At 47.5% G+C, this 20,236-nt stretch overlaps 1 protein-coding gene across 1 annotated transcript; it reads right to left on the minus strand.

Moving 5' to 3' along the window:
* Positions 1-5,725: 5,725 nt before the first annotated feature.
* LOC114610735 (histidine-rich glycoprotein-like) lies at positions 5,726-13,652 on the minus strand. Its single transcript, XM_028755343.1, has 4 exons — positions 13,640-13,652; positions 13,484-13,543; positions 11,206-11,243; positions 5,726-6,502 (listed from the first exon to the last, which is right to left on the minus strand). Exons 1-4 carry the CDS (start codon positions 13,650-13,652, stop codon positions 5,726-5,728), a joined length of 888 nt encoding a protein of 295 aa, XP_028611176.1.
* Between the last annotated feature and the right edge of the window lie 6,584 nt (positions 13,653-20,236).

Consider the following 20,236-nt stretch of genomic DNA (forward strand, 5'->3'; position numbering starts at 1 on the left):
CCCTTTGTTGGAAATGGGGTATCATGGGGGCAGAAGACACCCGTGGAATACTCACCCAACTGGGATCTAGCTACAAGAACTCATTTGGGGCACAAGGTAGCACTCTGGGAAGTAAGTGCTTAAGAGCCAAGAAGGAGCCAGGAAATTGATCACAGATCCAAACTGGGCCTGAAATCGATCATGGATACAAACTGTGCCTACTTCCCAAACAGGAGTGAGATTTTGGATCACGGTTGAGCAATCCTATATTGGGGTTCTCTGCCTTCCATAATACCAGACTCTAGACTGTGAACCCCACAGGCCCACCTAGACCTATACATGGGCTACAATTTGGAATTTTCTGATATAGAAGCTACACAGAAACATCTGTCCCCTGCTCAGTCCCCAGGCAAGACCCTGACCCCCAGCTGGAAATATACTGGAGAGCTCAGGTCTGGATATGAAGGAACAGGAGAAGCCTCCTTAGGTGGGGTTCTAGTGGCTGGTTATGCACTGTAGCATATAGTTGGAGGACAGAAGGAAAACAGTCTTTGAAGAAGGGAATGGGCCTTTCTGCTCTAGGTGGCCAAGCTCTGTTTCATTGGCTATGTGGGGGTCCAGTGTAGGCAGGACCAGAAAGGCAAGGGCATTGTCACTTACCAGGCCCAGAATGTCCATCTGAGGGTCACAGGGAGTGGCGGATCCCCACACTAACCCCTTCTTCCTCTGGGCTCAGAAGGGCTAGGATGGAAAGTGTGAAGCCTAGCAGGCCTCCATTGGCCTTAGGGCTGTGTAGGTATCACCTGCCTGTCCAGGTGAAGCAGGAAGAAGAAATACCGCTGTGGCTTCCAGTGGATGTTCTTTGGCAATGATGCCTTTGGAGATGCCAGAGATCAATGGGCTGACTTCAGAATGAGAAGAGAGAACCTCCCGACCCCCTTGAGTGATGCCCTCAATGGCAGTGACTCTGGAGAGTGTAACCCACAACACTCTGAGGTAGCCTAGGAACTCTCAAAAAGGAAGGCAGATCCTTGCGTGGGGGCTGGGGTGGAATAGAACTTGTATAATACCACGTGCAGCTTCCTTTGACTACCCAGGCTGTTGAGGCCTGAAATACACAAGGGACACTCATGTGTATGTATAAATTATAGATGTAAATTACATCTTGTGTTATATACCAATTGTTTGTGAATTATACATGTATAATTTATACATAAATTATGCATCATATTTATATAAATACATAAAATACTTTATTCATATTTATGTCTCATGTATTCAGATATTAATATACTCCTGCTCTTCCGCTTTCTACCTTCATTTAATAATTGATGCTGAAATTCTTCCCATGTAAGACATACGGATCTATCTAATTCTTTCAGATGGCTGCATAACAGGCCATCCCAAGGAACGCCTATCACTAATTCACCCACTCCATCCACTTTTGATGTGTGTTTGGTTCACAGATAGCTTTTGATTGTCTCTAAAAAGGGCTTCAGTGGATGTGTGGTTTCCTGCATTTTACCCTTTAATATATGAATTGCATACATGTCTTAACATTGAACCATCCCTGCATTCTCTGGATAGTAAGGCAGGACTCAGATTTTCAGCATACTGGTAAATCTCAGATCCTAATGCTTTGTTTACAATATGTTCAGCAGAAGCCTGGGGTTTTCCTTTTCTGTAAGTGCTTGACAGTCTTAAGTGTAAAGTGATCTCAGCGACAAAAAGAAGTCTATATCAGATGAAGGCGTGTGCATTCAGCCTGTACACAAGTGTGTGCAGATAGAGAAGTTAAAACTCATGCCCAGAAGTACTGACGTTACAGCTACAGTAGGCATGCTATGTTTCACATCTGTGCCATATTGCAATTAATAATTTATAGACAAATCAATAGATAGCTATATACAGGGCCTAAGGAAAATGTTGAGACCTCATTGATTTAGCACACAAGCCTATGTTTCCTTGATGTGTAAATGAATATGTTTTTGTACACAGGATGTATATATAATATAAAGTGTTTGATTGTCATTAATTTTGAAAAGTTCGTATGCTGAATTCCTGAATTGCTCTTAAATGTACTTACTCTATTGAGGATTGAGAAATGCCTTTTACTTTATTGGACTTTTGTGGGGTTTCTATGAATAGCTTCTAATTGCTTACCTGTTAGTTCCTGGTGGGCTGGAGAAGCCTCAGCACGTGCGCTTGTTGAGAGAAGTGGGAGTTGGCATCTCCAGGGATCAACTCGGGAGTCAGACCTGGAGAATGAGCTTGCTTAGAGACCTGTGCATGGGGTAGATGGACAATCCTAGAGGCATGGAGAAAGGGGGTTTCCAATGGGCTTGCTGTGAGTCAGGATCCACAAACATCACCCCAGAGCCAGGTCAGATAACACACTGAGTCCTGGGAAGCATAGGATCCACCCACACCTGCATTTGCTTTCCCAGCACTGACTATAAGGAAGAGCAGGCATCAGAACTTCACCTAGGTTCCAGCAGCTGCTTAATTATTAAAGACAGTTCCATTATCCATAATCAAATTATTGTGTGCAGTCAGAAGAGGAGATCGTCACATTGAATTGTGGCTTAGGATTCTAAAGTGGTCCATGGAAGCACATCACAGAGAGGGAAAGAACATCCCAGAGAGAGTAGGGGGGCATCCTCAGAGGGAAGAAGGCTCTGGTCATCCATCCCTTGCAGACTTTTCTCTAAGAAGCAGCTGGGGGAGCCGAGCAGTACAGTGGATTAGCTGTGCCTGTGTGGGTGGGAGGTGTAGGTTTTGACTGCTGACCTCCACTGTCTCCAGCTCTGGAACCCACAGAACTGAAATTTTCAAAGTCCCTGGGTGGGCGCTGCATTGAGCATGTATCATAGGCTAACCATTGGCAGCCAGTGGCAAGCAAGAGAATGTGGTTTTCTTCTGGCACAGGAGAGATGCCAGGACAGAGGACATGACAGGAGCCCTGGGACTCTCCAGTGGGCAGGCCACAGTGTAGAACACCACCATGTCACAGCTCACCCTTGACGGCCATGAAGAACACTTCCTTCTCTGCCTAGGCTCCCTCCTCTTACTTTTTGGCATTTACAGTTGAGATGGACTCCATATTGTAGCTACGAGAGCTGATCCAGGCAGACCAAAGAAATGGGCCTGGGGAACAGGAGGACAAAGAAGTGGATTCTGCTACTAATTAAGATTATGTTGGCTCTGCAGCTCGGGATGAGAAAGGTGTCAAACTGGAGGTTTCTGCCTGAGCTATTGCCAATTTAATTTTTATGTAATTAACAGCTGTGCGCTGTGTGGTTAATAAGATTCCCCGATGAGGTCTCTGCCTGATGCCTCCTCCCCCCTGAAACTCCCTTCAATATTTCTGTTTTCCTGTTGGCTCATGAATCCTCTAATATTTGTGTGTGTCATTGGTCAGTAGGACCAACAGCTGTCCTTGAGCTCTGCCACCTTACAGAGGTCACACATGTGAATCATGGAGAGGAACGTTCTGAGCAACACTCTGGACTTACATGCCTGGATGTTCCCTGTGTCTGTAGTCCTGGTTACTGGGGTACTGGATGTCCTGCCATCCTCTGCAGGATTCTGAGGCTCTAGGGACTCTTGTCCTCTGAGACTCCCAGCACAAAGTGGGGCTCAGTGAATGTGCCCAGAGAGGTTCCTCTCAGCTATGGGGACAACTGGACACTGCTGTCAGCCAGCCATGGGTCCTCACATGTTGTGGGTCTGGGTCTCTGCACTCTTTATCACACGGGCCTCTCCATAGGATACAAGGGAACATCTGAGGTTTAGAACAAGAGTTGACAATTAGAAGAGGCAAGAATAGCCCAAGACCACTGCTAAGTCTTTCTGAATCCTATCCCTCAGTGGTTGCTTCTGTTGCTTCCTGCTTCTGTGAGAATCTGGGGCTAGCCACACTCAACAGACAAGAAGCAGCACCACTTGTTGGGCAGTACTTCAAAGATTATGGAACTCTCTCCAAGCCACCCCCACAGCGTCTGCTGACCACACTTCCCGAGAGAAGTAGGATGTGAGAGGACCATCCTTACTCCCGTCTGGACTGCACATCCTCATTCAGTTACTTTCCTCACAGTTACTTACAAAAATACCCAACTAAAGGCCACTTAGAAGAGGAAAGACGCTTCTCCACAGACAACTAAGAGACGCGTCTCCCCGGTGATCCCCAATCCAGTCACCTTGACAATGGAAATGAACCACCACGTTTATTATTAGGAACCAACAGCAAAACCACACCAAATGCATTCTGGGAGTAGGAGGCAGCACACTGCTTGGCAAAGCAATGTGAACCAAAGGCCAGCACAAACCGTATTAGCATGGTGTACAGGGCCATAGGCAAGTGTGAACGTAGACAGGTGGAGATGACACTTTTTAAAATAAAAGACCATTTCTGTTCTAGAGAAGCTCCTGTGCTCGTGGTGCCCTTGATGGTGAGGGACAGGCCTTCCATCCCTCTGAAAAACTACCTAGGAAAGCTGGGGAGAGTTGGAAAGTGGTTGTTAGGATCAAAAGCCACCTACCCTGACCTGGTTCCAATGGCCTCACTCTCCTTTGTGTCTCCTGGTTGTAGAAGGGGAGGCGTGGTGGGTGATGAGCCTCCACTGTGGGGCGAGCAGTACTGGCCAGGCTGGAGACAAAGACTTGGGTGTCAATGAATGTGACCATCTCTGCCTGCCCCTACTCAGTCGGGAACATGGGGCCATGCAAACCCTGCCTATATACCTGGGAGTAGGCAGGGTTCACATAGCTGCCCACAGGGTCCCCGGAAGGCTTGATTTACGGAATCTCTAGATGCTAAAGCTTAAGAGAGGTGGATCACCACATGGCTGAGTAGGATTTCCGTGGGACAAGGACAAGTCCAGGCAAACAACAGCTCTCCATGTGGCTGGTTGTTCAAGGTCTATACCCGCTCCTGTTCAACTGTCCCATGAGGCGTCAGACAACAAAATGGGCAGGGGGGGGGTTGGGGTATGCAAGGTAGCCTTAGATCTAAGCCACAGCTTCATCGCTAGCCATGAATGCCCCTTTCTTCCAGATAAACTACCCAGAAAACTTTGCAGAGGTATGGGACAAAAGGAATGGCTGTGACAATGAAGCAGGAGTAGGGTGAGGGCAGTAAGCACATCAGTGTTGGGGGAGGGCTCTCCAGGTCGAGGGGGCTGGGATAGGTGAAGTATCCCTACTCATACCAGGGGCACCGATGGACCATGGTTCTCTCGTGGGAGCCTGCACAGTGGGAGATAGAGATCTTATAGATTTGAGTGGATCCTTGGGGCCCAGTAAGGGACTGTCTAAGTCTGTCTGTGAGAGGCATAGGCATGGGCATAGGCTAGGCGTGGGCATGGGCTAGGCATAGACATAAGCATAGGCATAGACTAGGCATAGGCATGGGCATAGGCATGGGCTAGGCATAGGTATGGGCATGGGCTAGGGATAGGCATGGGCATAGGCATAGGCATGGACATGGGCATGGACATGGGCATGGGCATAGGCATGGACATGGGCATGGACATGGGCATGGGCATGGGCATGGACATGGACATGGGCATGGGCATAGGCATGGACATGGGCATAGACATGGACATGGACATGGGCATGGGCTAGGCATAGGCATGGGCATAGGCATAGGCATGGACATGGGCATGGACATGGGCATGGACATGGGCATAGGCATGGACATGGGCATAGGCATGGACATGGGCATAGACATGGACATGGGCATGGGCTAGGCATAGGCATAGGCATGGTCATAGGCATAGGCATGGACATGGGCATGGACATGGGCATGGGCATGGACATGGGCATAGGCATGGGCATGGACATGGGCATGGACATGGGCATAGGCATGGACATGGGCATGGGCATAGGCATGGGCATGGGCATGGGCATGGGCATGGACATGGGCATAGGCATGGACATGGGCATAGGCATGGACATGGGCATGGGCATAGGCATGGGCATAGGCATGAGCATGGGCATAGGCATGGGCATGGGCATGGACATGGGCATGGGCATGGGCATAGGCATGGACATAGGCATGGGCATGGGCATAGGCATAGGCATAGGCATGGACATGGGCATGGGCATGGGCATAGGCATGGACATGGGCATAGGCATGTGCATAGGCATGGACATGGGCATAGGCATGGGCATGGGCATAGGCATGGGCATGGGCATAGGCATGGACATGGGCATAGGCATGGGCATGGGCATAGGCATAGGCATGGACATGGGCATGGGCATAGACATGGGCATAGACATGGTCATAGGCATGGGCATGGGCATAGGCATGTGCATAGGCATGGACATGGGCATAGGCATAGGCATGTGCATAGGCATGGACATGGGCATAGGCATAGGCATGTGCATAGGCATGGGCATAGGCATGGGCATGGGCATAGGCATGGGCATAGGCATGGGCATGGGCATAGGCATGGGCATAGGCATGGGCATAGGCATGGGCATGGGCATAGGCATGGGCATGGCAGCCCTGCCTAGGTTCCTGAGAGAAGTCAGGATAAGAGGGAAAGTATTAGCTTAGGACCCTCAGGGCCAAGTTCTCAGACCAATTTCTCAGAGCAAAGGAATTTATTTGCCCCCAAGGGGACAGAGGGCAGGGGATAAGGGACACAGACAGGAGAAGGGGAAGAGAACAAGGGAGAGGAGAGAAAAGGAACCAGGGAGAGGGGGAAGGGATATTTGTCCTGGAGGAAAAAGGACTGCCCCTGGGTAGAGGAGACGTGGCACACAGGAAAATGGCAGTCTACAAAGGTAAAACGGGAAGCTGTGTGTTAGGATGAGTGTTCATCTTGATTGAACATGTTAATTAGGTGAGATAAAGAGGGCTTTCGATTGCTGGACTTCAATACTTTGATAGCTGGACCTTGGTAGTCTGCCTCAGGAGGAGGAAGTGGCCAAATAAGGGATCAGTCAGACGTTGGTGGCTAGCTTTAGGGCTAGCCCACAGTCTTTTAGCAAGGCAGAAGGAATGGTAGAGAAGGACAAAGCCAGAAGAGTCATGGTCACCATGCTCAAGCTGGCCAGAGTCCCTTCGTAGGGTTAACAGAGTTCCTAACAGACAGTCCAGATTGTAGTAGGGCTGTTCTGAGCACCCTTGGTCTCCACGCATAGAGTTAGCTCACCAAACCCAGTGTGACAATCAGATTGTCTGTGTACTGAAGAAATTGAAAGCCACTAGTAGTAATGGCTCTCAGTGGCTGGGGATGAGCAGGTGGGTCCCCAGGACTGGCAGGCAGTCAGTGAACCTGTGCATTCAGCAGACATGTTAGTACTGTGCTGGGAAGACCCAACACTTACCCCGACAACATCCAGTCATGGCTGGCTCCTAGTCATGGTGGATACAGAACAGAAAAGGGCCAGGAGCAGAAAGCAGGCCAGGTCCCAAGAAGCTGAGTGGAGCAAGCAGACTGTGTGGCTGTGGATGTGAGGCTACAAAGAGGACCCACGGCTGGGGCCTGCTTCAGCACTTGACTGGATACGGCAGGCTGGGTTGGCCTGTTCGAAAGCAACAGACAGACTTCCATTAATACACTGACTGGCATCCCAGGGACCCATTCAGGACTCAGGGATGGAGAGAACATATCGCAGGTCTGTCCTTCCATGGTTTAGGGTCTGTGCATCTGAAATCCAGGAGGCTAATAGCGCTGCCTCCCCTAGCTTCTGGACCACAGGCTCCCTTTGCTTTGGCTGCATTGCTCCAGCCTGTTTCTATCATCACATGGTCTTTTTTCCTCCCTGTCTTACATAGATGCCTGCACTGGAGTCAGGGCCTGCTCTAAACCCAAGACGATTTCATCTTGACATCTACTAACTCCATTTACTAAGTAAGGCCTTGATGCTAATCCAGGACCCTATCTGCTCTTAGGATTCCTGCCTTTCCAGCTTTAGAAGACAGCATCCTGCCAGTAGAGAGGCCATGCAGGGGTCACAGCTTGACAGTAGGGACAGGATCGCACTCTGCTTCCTTGTTCTGTTCAAGCACAGTGTAGCCATTCCTTCCTCCACCTGAGACATTTACAATACAGAAAACCAGAGTGGAAGTAAGCAACTTCCAGAATTCACCAAATCCAATAAGACACATAGAGGCCCAGACAGCAGAAAGAACTTACCAGAAACTTTGCGTCTTCGCTACGGTCATCTGAGAGCTCTTAGACCAAGCACTGAATGCTGATCTCACCCCCAGTACTCACGATCCAATTTTAATTAAATCCACACTACACAGAGTTACTTTGTGATTTCCCAGCAGAAAATGTTGAAACGCATTCCTCTCCTTATTTTAATCAAATGTCATAAGTTTCAGTGAATGAACTGGTAGGGAGGACTGCTGAAGGAGAAGCAGCTACCTCCAAACCTCTCCTCTGGTCCAGTAAAGAGGTGGGGTGCTTGGGAAGACTGACTTCTCTTGTGGCTAAGGGGTCCATCACAACCACACTGTAAGGAATCTCTAGTCTAGTGTAGCTAAAGGCTATAGAGAGTGCAGCTCAAAACCCAAAGCCAGAAGAGCAGGAATGTGTGGGTGTTCTACAACAGACATGTCCGCAGAGAACAGGCAAATCATGAGAGCCGGGCAGTCCCGCAGGGAACCATGGATCTGCAGATAGTGTGGCCACTGTTATGTTTAGCCTGCTGCCTGCTGCACACAGCCTTGTCCTGTGTATGACTTTTCTCTCTTTTCCTTTGCCTGGTTTCTAGCTGGACCATCAATTCTTGGAGCACATTCTATGCTATCTGAAAACCTGGGTTATGATATTCACAGCAGCAGCCGCCAGGCAGCATGGATCCAGTTTCTACCCCTACAGAAGCTATGTTTTACTTCCGTCACTCTGAGACCCAGAAGCCAACACCAGCCATTGTCCCAGCACTAAGCCACACTCAGCAGGATGGGCTTGTGAGTGAGTGGGAGGATGCTTGAATGAGTAAGAGTCCTGGTTGGGCCACCCAACGACTCTACCACCCTAAAGACTCTGGTGTGGCTGTTACCAAAGTGTTACCCCATCAACCCATCAACCGTTAAGCACCCCTGAGCACTGCAGCAACTGTTCATATGGGCTCAATGTTTCTGCTCAAAAGCCATCAGATTTTCTTACAAATGGCTGTTCTCATCAGAACCAGAAATAATGTCTGATATGAAATGGTAAGAGCAGAAGTTCTCAACCTTTAGGTCATGACCCCTTTGGAAATTGGATGACCCTTTCACAGGGGTCACCTAAGACCATCTGCATATCAGATATTTGCATTACGATTCGTAACAGTAGCAAAATGACAGTTATGAAATAACAAAGAAAATAATTTTACGGCTGGGGGTCACCACAACATGCGGAACTGTATTAAGGTGTCACGTCACTTGGGAGCTTGAGAGCCACTGGTTTAGAGGTTGATAATCAACCCCAGAGTGATGTGAAGTCTTAGTGTGAGTCTTTAAGACTCCATAACTCTTAGAGCTTGCCTGTCTGCAAAGTGAGTATCACACAGACACTACTGTGTTCAGCTGGGCTCCCCTGTAGCACCTTGGCTGAAGCAGCCCTTGGGTGTCTATCTGTATGGTTGAATCTGAGGAACACCTGTGTGGGCAGTGGGTCCTTGTGGCATTCTCTTTTCAAATGAAGGCCTTAGCTTTATACCCTTGAGCCTTCCATGGGTAAAATTTTGCCCTCTAGGTACCCATCCCATTATTTCAAACAAGCTTTAAGGATGCCAGTCTTCTGACTGCCACTGTGTCCACAGCTTTAAAGCACCTTCTCACTCTTTTATTAGTCAGGCAATGCATTATTTCCTTCTGCACTGCTTCTGGGTCTTATTTTTCTACTGTAAACTCTAAAAGTGACCGGCAATAACCACATGATAGCCCAGAGGCTCTGCTGTCTTGAAATGTTCTCTGCCAAATGTAGTTAGTCCGTTGCTTTTGGATTCAGCCTCACTCGAGTGTGTAATGTATAGGCAAAATGTAGGGAGATTCTTTGCCAAATATACCACACATAGCCTCGAACCCAGCTCATGATAGATGTTCTCATTTGAAGCTTCATGAGCACACTCGTAATGTCTGCCTTTCTATCAAGATCCCGGCCTTTCAAATTCCTGTCAGAATCACCCAGTAGTCTTGGATTACGGCATGGCTTCCACAGCCCACATCTCCAAACTCTCCCACAAGCCAGATCCAAAAGTCCGAGCATCGCTCAGTGGGGCTAAGTCACAGCAATGGCCTCTCTTGTCTGGAACCAGATCCCCATAGTGGCTTTTGCTTGATCTCTGTGATAAAATGCCCAACAGGAACAACTTGAGGGAGGGAGGACTGGGGTCCTCACGATCTCAGGAGGTCTCAGTTCAGCGCCTAGCTCTCTGTAAGTAGTGCAGGAAAGGCCTCATGGGAAAATAGTTAAGCTGTTCATGGTGAGAACAGAAGCTGGGGGATAAAGGAAAACTGGGAATTAAAATGTAGAAGTCTGGAGCCCGGAGGAAGATGAGTAGGAGAGGTTTTATCTGGGAATGAGATAATGAAGCTTGGGGGACAGAGCTGGCCGTGAAGACAGGTCTACTGTCCATCCACACGCCCCAGGCCTCGCCACCCTTAGGAACACACACCATGCACTGTTTCCATCCATATATCCTTGCTACTAATGTGGATTGTGCTAACTAACTGTGAAACAAGTAAGGGTGGCTTCTAAGAAGAAACTTCCATTTATTTCAGGACAGAGATCCCATACCACCATCTCACAGACAAGGAAGGAACCAAGAAGGATTGCTGCTACATCTTGGTGGCGATGATAGGGTTAACTCCCTGCTACAGTAAAACTACAAGTTGATCAAGCAGCCCTGAAAGCAAAGAGAACATAATCTAATTAGATGTCCAGACACCTGCAAGGCAGGTAGGAGAAACACTGGGCAGGGCTAACAGCTTGCAGGCAGTCAGGGTCAGAGATGGGCTGGGGAAGATGGGAGCTTTGATGACTCCTCAGTGCATGCACAGTGTGAGAAAAGCACATGGTCACCGCTCTGGTCAGATCTGGGGGATGTGCAGAGTGTGTGGGCCAGCCATTGGCTTGACCCACAGTCCCTGGAAAACCTCAATGTACATACCTTAGTCTTTGTCCACTGTTACTCTAGAACTCCCAGACAAAAGAATCTGATGGTTTTTCCTTTCTTAGAACCCTCTCCCAAGCCAACGTTTCTCTCCCCTTAATTTCTCACCTTTCGATAATAATCTTGCATTAGTTCCTTTTCTATTGCTGTGGAAGAAAACACCATGATCAAGGCAACTCAGAGGAAGAAGGGTTTATTTGGGCTTATGGTTCCAGGGCATTAGAGTCCATCATCGTGGTGGAAGGAGCAGTAACGGCAGCTAGCACAGCACAGCAAGAGCTCACAACTTGAATGACAAGCAGGAAGCAGAGAGAGCAGACTGGGAAGGGCACAAGGCTTTAAGACCTCACAGCCCACCCCCAAGGAACTTCCTCTAGTGAGGCCACATCTCTCAGACTTCCCTGGATAGCTCCACCACCTGGGAACTAAATGTTCAAATGCTAGACCCAATGCAAACGTTATCATCTGAACCACCGTGATTCTCAAAAAAAAAAAAAAGCTTGCTTCTCTTTAACATATACCCATGAAATCTTCACTGGTGTGAGACAACAGACTCTGAGCCACTACCCTGGGTTGATCTTTGATGACCGTGTGACTATCATCTTAGGTCTATCTATCATCTTGGAGCCATGCAAGGTTGGGCTGCGAAGGGTCCTGTTGCTCTCAAAATCCCTTTATCAATATGGCATACATAGCTCATGGTAACTGGACATGAGTCACTGGGTCTTCTCAGTTTGTCAGAGCAGAAAGGGCACACTGCTCTGTGTGGTCGGAAAGCTGTGCAGCTGGGGAACCATTCCAGAGCAAGAGTAAGGTTGAGAGTCCAAATCCCCAAAATCATGTCCTGAGACCAGCAGGAGTAGGACTGTTTCTTTTTCCCCTGTGCTTTGGGCCTGCATCTCCAAGTACATGTAAGCCTTATAGTCCCACCTCTGTCACCCTTGAGGTAGTCAGGTAGCCTGGTGGCAAATTACAGGTTTAACTTCCTCTCTCTATAAGGACATATCCAGCAAGCACCTGGAACTTCTCTTCACAAAAATGAAGCATTTCCAGAACCTCAGCCCCAGCCAGTCATGAACACCTCAGAAACTCCACCCACTTCCCAAGGTTTATATAGCCTTCATTTGCCCCCAATAAAGGAAGCTGTTTGACGGAAAATCATCTTCGGAGAAGGCTATTTCTCCTGCACTCACTCTGACTGGGTTTCTGTCTAACCCACCTGTCCAGCTAAGCTTCATTCCTTCCAGTTTGGCCTGGTGCACAACAGTGCCTGGATACCCTGAGGGAACAGGCTGAAGGCAGGGCAGATGAAACCTTCAAAGGCCTGCCCCTACTGACCTACTTCAGACAGCTAGGCCCCATCTTCTGAAGGCCTTTGAACTGCTGTCACCCAATGGGAACAAAGCCCTGAAAACATGGGCTTATGAGAGACATTTTAGATTTAAACCATAACACATGTATTTTCCACTACTTTTGGGTAGTCCTGAGAGGATTATTGGTAAGGCACAGGTTTCTGGATCGTTCTGGGCCAGGGCTATGTGGAAGTTAGATGGGATGGCATCTAGACTCAAGGGCTCTTCCAGCCAGGCTGCTGGCCAGGACTGTGGTCTCATCTGAAGGCTCATGGAAGATGACTCATGCCAAAGCTCACTCCTAGGGTCATTGGCACTGCCTCTTCACAGCAGAGGAAGAGTAACAAGAGTAGCCACTGCTGCCCCATGTAAGAAGCCATCCTGTGATGACGTTGTAGCATGTGTCTGCTAGGTGGCAGACTAGGGCCAGTATGATTGTTGATTATTGTGAATTTATTTCAGAATATCATGTTTTGACAACAGCCCCCACTCCTCCCTTTGAACACACTGAGGCACCCCGCATGTGCTGCAGTCACTGCTTCACCACTATTAGCAAATAAAACAAATTTTGCTTTGACTTTAACACGTAGTGCTTCGTCCATTGAGAGAAACAAGTCATGTCCTAAGCACACTGAGCGTTTGAATAGTATGGTGACTGCTGAAACATATCCTGATATGGCTTTTGCATAGCTCACCCTCAGTTAACTGCTTCCTCCAAGAGTGGTTAGCTCCTGATATTAGAATTTCCTGATAGTCCCTGCATGAAGGGGTATAGACATCATGGGCTTACTATCCTACTCTGTCCCACTGATAGTAGCTCTTTTGCTCAAGGTAGCCTCCTTGCTATCTTTATTCTTGGGTCCCAGAACCTCCTGAGGGCCCTACTTGATGAGGGGCTGTGTGAACAGAGGTCTGGAGATATTTGAACAGAAAGATCTTCAGGTTTTTTTTTCCAATTCTTCATTATCAAGAGGCAAAAGGTGTGAAGATTTTCAATTTTCTTTTTAATCAAGATGGCATCCTCTGAGGAATACCTGCCAGGTCATCCTGAAGAATGCTTGACAGTCCCAAGTCCTGGGGAGACTTAATTAATCCTGTGAACACACAACAGGGACTGCAGCAGCACAGCACATGTGCAAGGACAGTGGACTACCCTTAGCAACCCTGCCTGGTAGCATGAATGATTTCACCTCCAGCTGCCATGAGCCCGATCTGTGATTTCTGTCCTTCAGACCTTTCCTCTCGATTTGGCCTTCTCTCTTATTCCCTGCCCCAGTAGATCCCATGACCCTCCATCCCAGAATCTCCCCCTGTCTCCTAGGTCTATTCTCTCCTTCCTGACTGCATCTTCTGTCTCAAGGCTGGAAATTACCTCCACTAGAGTCACCTCTGAAACCCAGAACAGTGTCTAGTGCTCTCATGGGGACCAAGACAGAACTCAGACTGAGCATAGACCAGAGTACAGGCATGATTCCAAGATTAGTGAACACCTGTGAGTTAAGTGGATCCCAGGTGCCGACTGGCAGGAAGAGCTGTGGTATGTATTGGGAAGGATGCCAGGGCAGAGCTGGGCATCAAGCCAGGTGAAGCCAGAATGACCATAGACACTGCAGGCCCTGGATGGCATCTTCATTCCCACATGCAGCCTCTTTGGACATCAAACAAGACCTCACGTGCTACCCAGGGAGATTGTATATCCTTGACAACTCAGAAAGAAAAAGCTGTATCTTCCAGCATGTGTCTAGAGCCTGGTGGCCTTCCGAGCAGGAGCCCAAGCCCTCACCTCTGGGTGACTGAAGTGTTCACCCCAGGAAGTGGTGGCAAGAGGCATGAAGGCTGGGCTTGGTTATAATCCAGGACATTCCAGGAGAGCATTGTGGCCAGCAAGCTCTGCTCCAGTAAAGAGGAAGAATGAGGCCCCAGCATTTAGTTGGCTCCCTCTGTCCTTCCAACATCACCCACAGAGGCCCCAGGTCCTAATGTAGCACCAGGCAGAGGTCTCATGGTCTGCACTACGCTTAAAAACAGTTGAGTGTAGTCCAGAACCCACACTGATCCTAGAGGTCCCCAAAAACTTTAGTTCCACAGGGCATAGCTCCAGTGACTCAGAACTACTCCAGGGAATCCATGGATTCTAGCTAGACACTCCTGTCTTGAAGTCTATTCTCAAAGAGGGTATGACTTCTGTAGCCTCCAGGTTATGTTCTCAGGGGCATCATGGCAGCTGTACTCAGGACTCTTCAGGGAGCACTGCAGGCTGAGTCTCCTGAGCATTTTCAGAGACCCTCCATCAGAAACCTAAGACAGCTGCCAGGGATCTGATCATCCTCACAGAATAGTCCAGAAAATGGGGATTTAGAGAGGTGAGAGGACTACCCAAGGCCTCAGAACAGCGGACACGTGGGACCAATGTCCTCAAACCTGACAAGTCCCTGCTGCAGACTGTTTCCCCCAGTGCCCTCCCTCACAGCCCTGTCCACACCCTCTGGGTTCCATCAGGCTCAGCCCTCAGACCACGTCACCAGGGAGCACTTAAATCTTCCCGGGTAGGTGTCCCAGACAGAGATAACAAGGGCTCAAACATCACAACCATGACTGGTGCTTTGAGTCTAAAGCCTGGGGACCTGGAGGGGACATGGGAACCTCACCAGAGTGCAGGGGCATGCTGAGGAGAGGTTGGTGCCGGGGCTTTACTTGGGAAGGACGTTCACCTTTGAAAAGGAGCTATATGTAGCCTAGAGGTCAACCAGGGAGTAGTAGGTCCTCTCCACTGGGGGCTGTCATTCGGTGACCCAAGAGATGAGACAGGGACAGCTGAAGACAAGGGAAGCCTAGAGTGGTCACATAATTGCTCCTGAGCTCTGTACTCGGTTGAACAGTGTCACAAGCCATTCTTGTGTCATCTATAGGACCTGTGGTCATGACATTATCTGCAAATAGGGTCAGTGAAGATATAATCAGCTGAGAAGATGTCACTGCCCTAGGGTGACCCTTACCTCCTTTTAAGAGGAAGCAAATTTGTACATAGATAGACACATACAGAAGTTGGAAGGATGCTGCCACAAGCTAAGAACACTGAGGATTCTGGGAAAGCCCCAGAATGACCCTTCTCTGGAACCCTGTGACAGCTTATTCCAGACTCCAGGCTTCCAGGACTGTGAAGGAATAAATCTGGGTTGTTTTAAGCCAACTCTCTGTTGAGTTGCAGCAACCCTAAAAACAAACACAAATATCAATGGTGGGTTGCACCCACCAGCATAGAGAACATGAGTTGGGTCTGCAGTGTATTGGAAGCCTAGAAGCTTCCCAAGAGGCATGGTGGGAGTATCCGGCTAGGAGAAAAGGTGGCCATGAAGGGTGGACATAGAGAAATTGAGGCAACAAATCAGATACCCTAAAAGAATAAAGATGTAAAGACAGATGGGAAGAATGAGGAAAGAGGAAGCAGGATTGTGGGATGTTTATGTTTTTGTCATCTACAGCTGTATAATGAATGGCCTTCACCTTAGCATCATAAAACAACACACATCTATACTCCCAGCACAGCTCAGCATGGTTCCCTAACTCAGGTTCAGTCAGTCTAGAGTCCAGGCACTGCCTAAAGACTGGAGTCAACACAATGTTTCCTGGGAATGGCTCACTTTTAAGCTAACTCAAAAGACTGCTGCTAGGATCTAGGTCCTTGCTGGCCTCCAGATAGGCTACCAGCTCCTTTACACAGTCATCTTTATATAGGGTGGCTCGCTCATAGCCACTGGAGAGTGGTTCAGAGGACGGGAGGGTCAGTGGGCGGGCATGAGGGCCAGAAAGAGAGAAGAGCAAGGAAGAGATAGGGAAAGAGGCTAAGATACTCCCAGGAGTGATTAAGTCTTCCCAAGTGGGTTATACAAGTACACGGAATACCAAAGGTACAGTCAGAGGCAGGCTCCGGGGAAGAGGAACCACACTGGGACCTGTCCAAGAACAAGGGACATTTCTTATACAGAAAGGGGGAAATGAGGACATGCACAGAGGGGGAAAAACAATCAATGCAGATCTGTCTGCAATCATACAGTTCCAGTCAATATTTTATGGATCCTGTTTTGTGCGGTTCCCACTAGTGAAACAACTCTCCATAAATCTCTGTCTGGGCTTCCCGCAAGACTGTCAGCAGTTCCAACCCCAAGTTTAGCAGGGACAGGTCACAACCCCTCAGGCCTGTTGAAGGCATTGTCCACAATATGGGGTAACTGTACTTTCAAGGTGACAAGCTCATCTGCTTTGGGACACAAGAAAGGAGCACTCTCCCATCTTTCAGGACTCCTCCGGAGCTGCAGGTGGCACTAGAGAAGGCCAGGCAGATGCTATCTCCTTTCCAGGATGAGCTCCTTTCCAGAGGGGCTTTGTTGTTTATGAGCTTCCCTTTCCAAAGTCTTGCTTTCTGTGTGCTCTTATGGGCACTGACATATGCCCAGTCTTCCCCTGTGTACATGAACCTCATCACCCCACACCTAGGCCCCCACCCTGTGTTCTGGAGCTTATTAAAACTGCATGATGATCATGTGGGCAACAATTTTGAATAGTGCCTGACTCAATCTATACCCTGACTAAACCTTGGCCACACAGCCTTAGAAGACAGGATGTGGCAGTATTCCCCAGTCACCTAGAGTCACGGGTGAGTGCCCCAAGATATTCACTGCTATGTTACTTATGATACTGGCAGAGGTGAAAACACCTTGTGAGCATTTCAAAAGTTGTCCTTTTTTTCCAATAATGAAAACAGAAAGCCAAAAGGACATAGACTTAAATGCCACTATCAGAAAACATGCCATAACATGTGTTGATTACTCTGCCCAATAGCCACACAGTGAGTGTTCCTTTCACGTGACCATTTGAACTGAGACAGACCATATGTTGAACCTTAGGGCAAAGCACCAACTTTAAAAGACATAAGCAATGAAGGCATGGACCCCGACAAAATAGAGTTAAATTCAAACTCCTCAGGGACACCTGGAAATATACACGTAGTTGAAAATTGAATAACACTCTTAAATAACCAATAATTTAAAGAAGAAATCAAAAGGGAAATGGACAAAGGAATGAGCTGAGAATGGATGGAGGTCTAGCCTGTCCACATGCACTTTGGGTGGTGTGCAGGCGCTGCTAAGTAGGGCTTTTCAGCATGGAACACCTGATGCGGGAAGAAAGAGCAATTGCAGGCTGATAGCCCCATCTCCTACATTAAGTGACCAGAAAAAGATTAAGCGAGCCCAGTGTAAATAGAAAAGGGGGGAAACCAGGATCACACTGGAAATCAATGAGCTTGAAAACAAAAAATAGAGGGAAAAATCCATAAAGGCAAACACTGGTTCTTAGAGCAGATCAATAAAAGTGATAAATCTTCAGTCAGATGTATCAGGAAAAAAAGGGGAGAAGACACAAATTATCAATATGAAGAATGGGGAGGTGTCATCATGACAGATTCCACAGATATCAAAGGATAATAAGGGACCACCATGGCTAACTCCATGCTAATGAATCTGACGCCTTATATGACAGAGATAAATTCTTTGCAATTACCGAAGCTCGCTCAAGGCAAAAATGCATTTGAGTGACCACTCGTTCATTAAATAGATTGAACTTATAGCAAAAAGCTTTTTTTACAATGAGATTCAAGTCCAATAGCTTCACGGAGGAACTTAGTCAAATGTGCAGATGAATTTCTACATAACCGAAGGGGAGGGGTCAGCTTCCGGTTCACCCTGTGAAGCCAACATCACCCCAATACCGAAGCCAGGTTACACTAAGGAAACCACTACCTATTGTCTCTTCTGCACATGGCTGCCAAAACTGTGAGCTAAAGTTTAGCCAATTGAACCAAATACTGTGGAAAAATAACTCGTGATGACCTAATATGGTTTGTCATACTATTGTAGGTTAGTATAACATTCGAAATTTTAACTTCAAGAGAAAATGAACAAATTATATGATTATGTCAACAAATGTTAATAATTTATTTAGTAAAATTCAGTTTTCATGCTCGATAAAAACTCTGAGGAAGCTAGTAAGACTCAGCCTTACTGAGTGCATTTGTTTAAAAGAAACTCCAGTTTCTTTTAGGCTTCATGGTAAAAACCAAATGTTTCCTACCTAAGATCAGCAGAACAGAAGGCTGTCTTTCTGATTAGCAGCACACTGGTGACTCTAGCCAGTGCAATAGGTCAAGAAAAGAAAATTAATTTCATTATCTAGATAGGCAGGGCAGTGGAAACCACAAAAGAGAAAATATAAGAAATAGTGAAGTTTAACTAAGTTGTGAGCTGGAAGACCACACTATTAAGATGGACACTGTCTGCTTCTTCTGTAAGGGTGCATGCGCACATGCCCTTGCCTAGTCTGTGTTGCTCTACCTTTCCCTGAAGTATCTACATGCACAGTCACTTCAGTTGCCTTAGGCCTCTTAAAGCTGTAGGGCAGAGAAGGCACCTTTACCACTTCTGCTGTGTTCAGGGTGGTGCTTCAGTGATGTCCTCCTAGTGTCTGAACTAAAAGCATAGTTCTAGAGAGTCACTCTGTATGCAGCTATGATGCAGAGGGCTGGCCATGCTTCCTGCCCTAGTGCATGATCCAGAAGCACAGCTCTTCTTCCCACCCGCTCGAAGTCTCCTGAAGATAACAGATCAGAAGCGGGGGCAGGAAATATGGAAAGGGTGAATCTATCCTCATCTTAGATGCTACTGATCTTTTTTTAAAAAGTAAGAAATGTTAATAAATCAGAGAGTTATTATAACTTAGCTTTTAAACTCCAAGCATTTGTAATGAACAAATAAACAAAGTTAAGAAAACACTTTCCACACTCAGGTTAAAAATCTATTCTCTGCTTCTTTCTTGGGGTGCTGGGTAATGAACCCAGGGCCTCACACACAGTAGCCAATTCTGCTCTCAGCCCTGCCCCAACCCCAAGTTCCCTAATGTTTAAAGGGTTACTTTATTTTAATTCTGTGTATGTGTGTGGGAGGGTACATGGGGCTGCAGTTGCCCATGAAGTTCAGAGACATCCGATTCCCTGCGGCTGACATTACAGGCAGTTGTGCACTACCTGATGTAAGTGCTGGGAACTGAACTCAAGTCCTCTGCAAGAGCAGTACATGGTCTTAACTGTTGAGCCATCTCTGCAGCCACTCTTTCCCTAAGTTTGATTTAAATTCCCAGTAAATGTCCAAAAGGATCTTAAATATTTTTCACATTTATTCTGTGTGTGAGAATCTGCATATATGAACTCCTTGTGGGGATCAGAGAGCAACTGGCAGGAGCTGGTTCTCTCCTTGCACCATGTGGGTCCCTGGGATTAAACTCAAGTCATCAGCCTTGGTGGCAAGCACCCTTACCCTCAGAGCCATCTCGTAGACCCCAGGTAGACTCTTAAAGCACTGCTTAAAGCTACAAATATAGAGGCAGGAGTTCATTTACATAACATAAATTATGCATGCACAAAAGAATATCTTGGCAAGGTTCATGTGGTTTTCCAGACAAGGATGGGGTTGAAGAGGACTTCCGTTTTTTTATTACACATTCCCATAAAGTTTGGATGTCTCAAATGAGGCATTTGTTACATTTACAGTCACCTAGTAATCAATTTTTACCCTATAAAGAGAAAAATCGCTGGGAGCTAAATGAAAGAAGAAAACAAGTGTAATTATTCTTGACCTTCCAAACACCCCAAGGAAGCAACAATATGAATAAGGCAAGAAAGAGAAGACTAGGGACTGGAGAAATGGCTCACTGGTTAAGAACACTGGCTGCTCTTC

Source organism: Grammomys surdaster, unplaced genomic scaffold (genome assembly GCF_004785775.1).
Source record: "Grammomys surdaster isolate TR1022 unplaced genomic scaffold, NIH_TR_1.0 126059, whole genome shotgun sequence".
In the NCBI taxonomy this organism is placed as follows: Eukaryota; Metazoa; Chordata; class Mammalia; order Rodentia; family Muridae; genus Grammomys; species Grammomys surdaster.

What these genes read in the sequence shown, in the direction of transcription:
- LOC114610735 (XM_028755343.1), bottom strand. An exon ending in TCTTCAGGATGACCTGGCAG is followed by an intron (nt 11,244 to 13,483) that starts GTATTCCTCAGA and finishes TTTCTTCCACAG; the next exon opens with CAATAGAAAAGGAACTAATG. An exon ending in TGCAAGATTATTATCGAAAG is followed by an intron (nt 6,503 to 11,205) that starts GTGAGAAATTAA and finishes GACTTCTCTCAG; the next exon opens with GAACCTAGGCAGGGCTGCCA.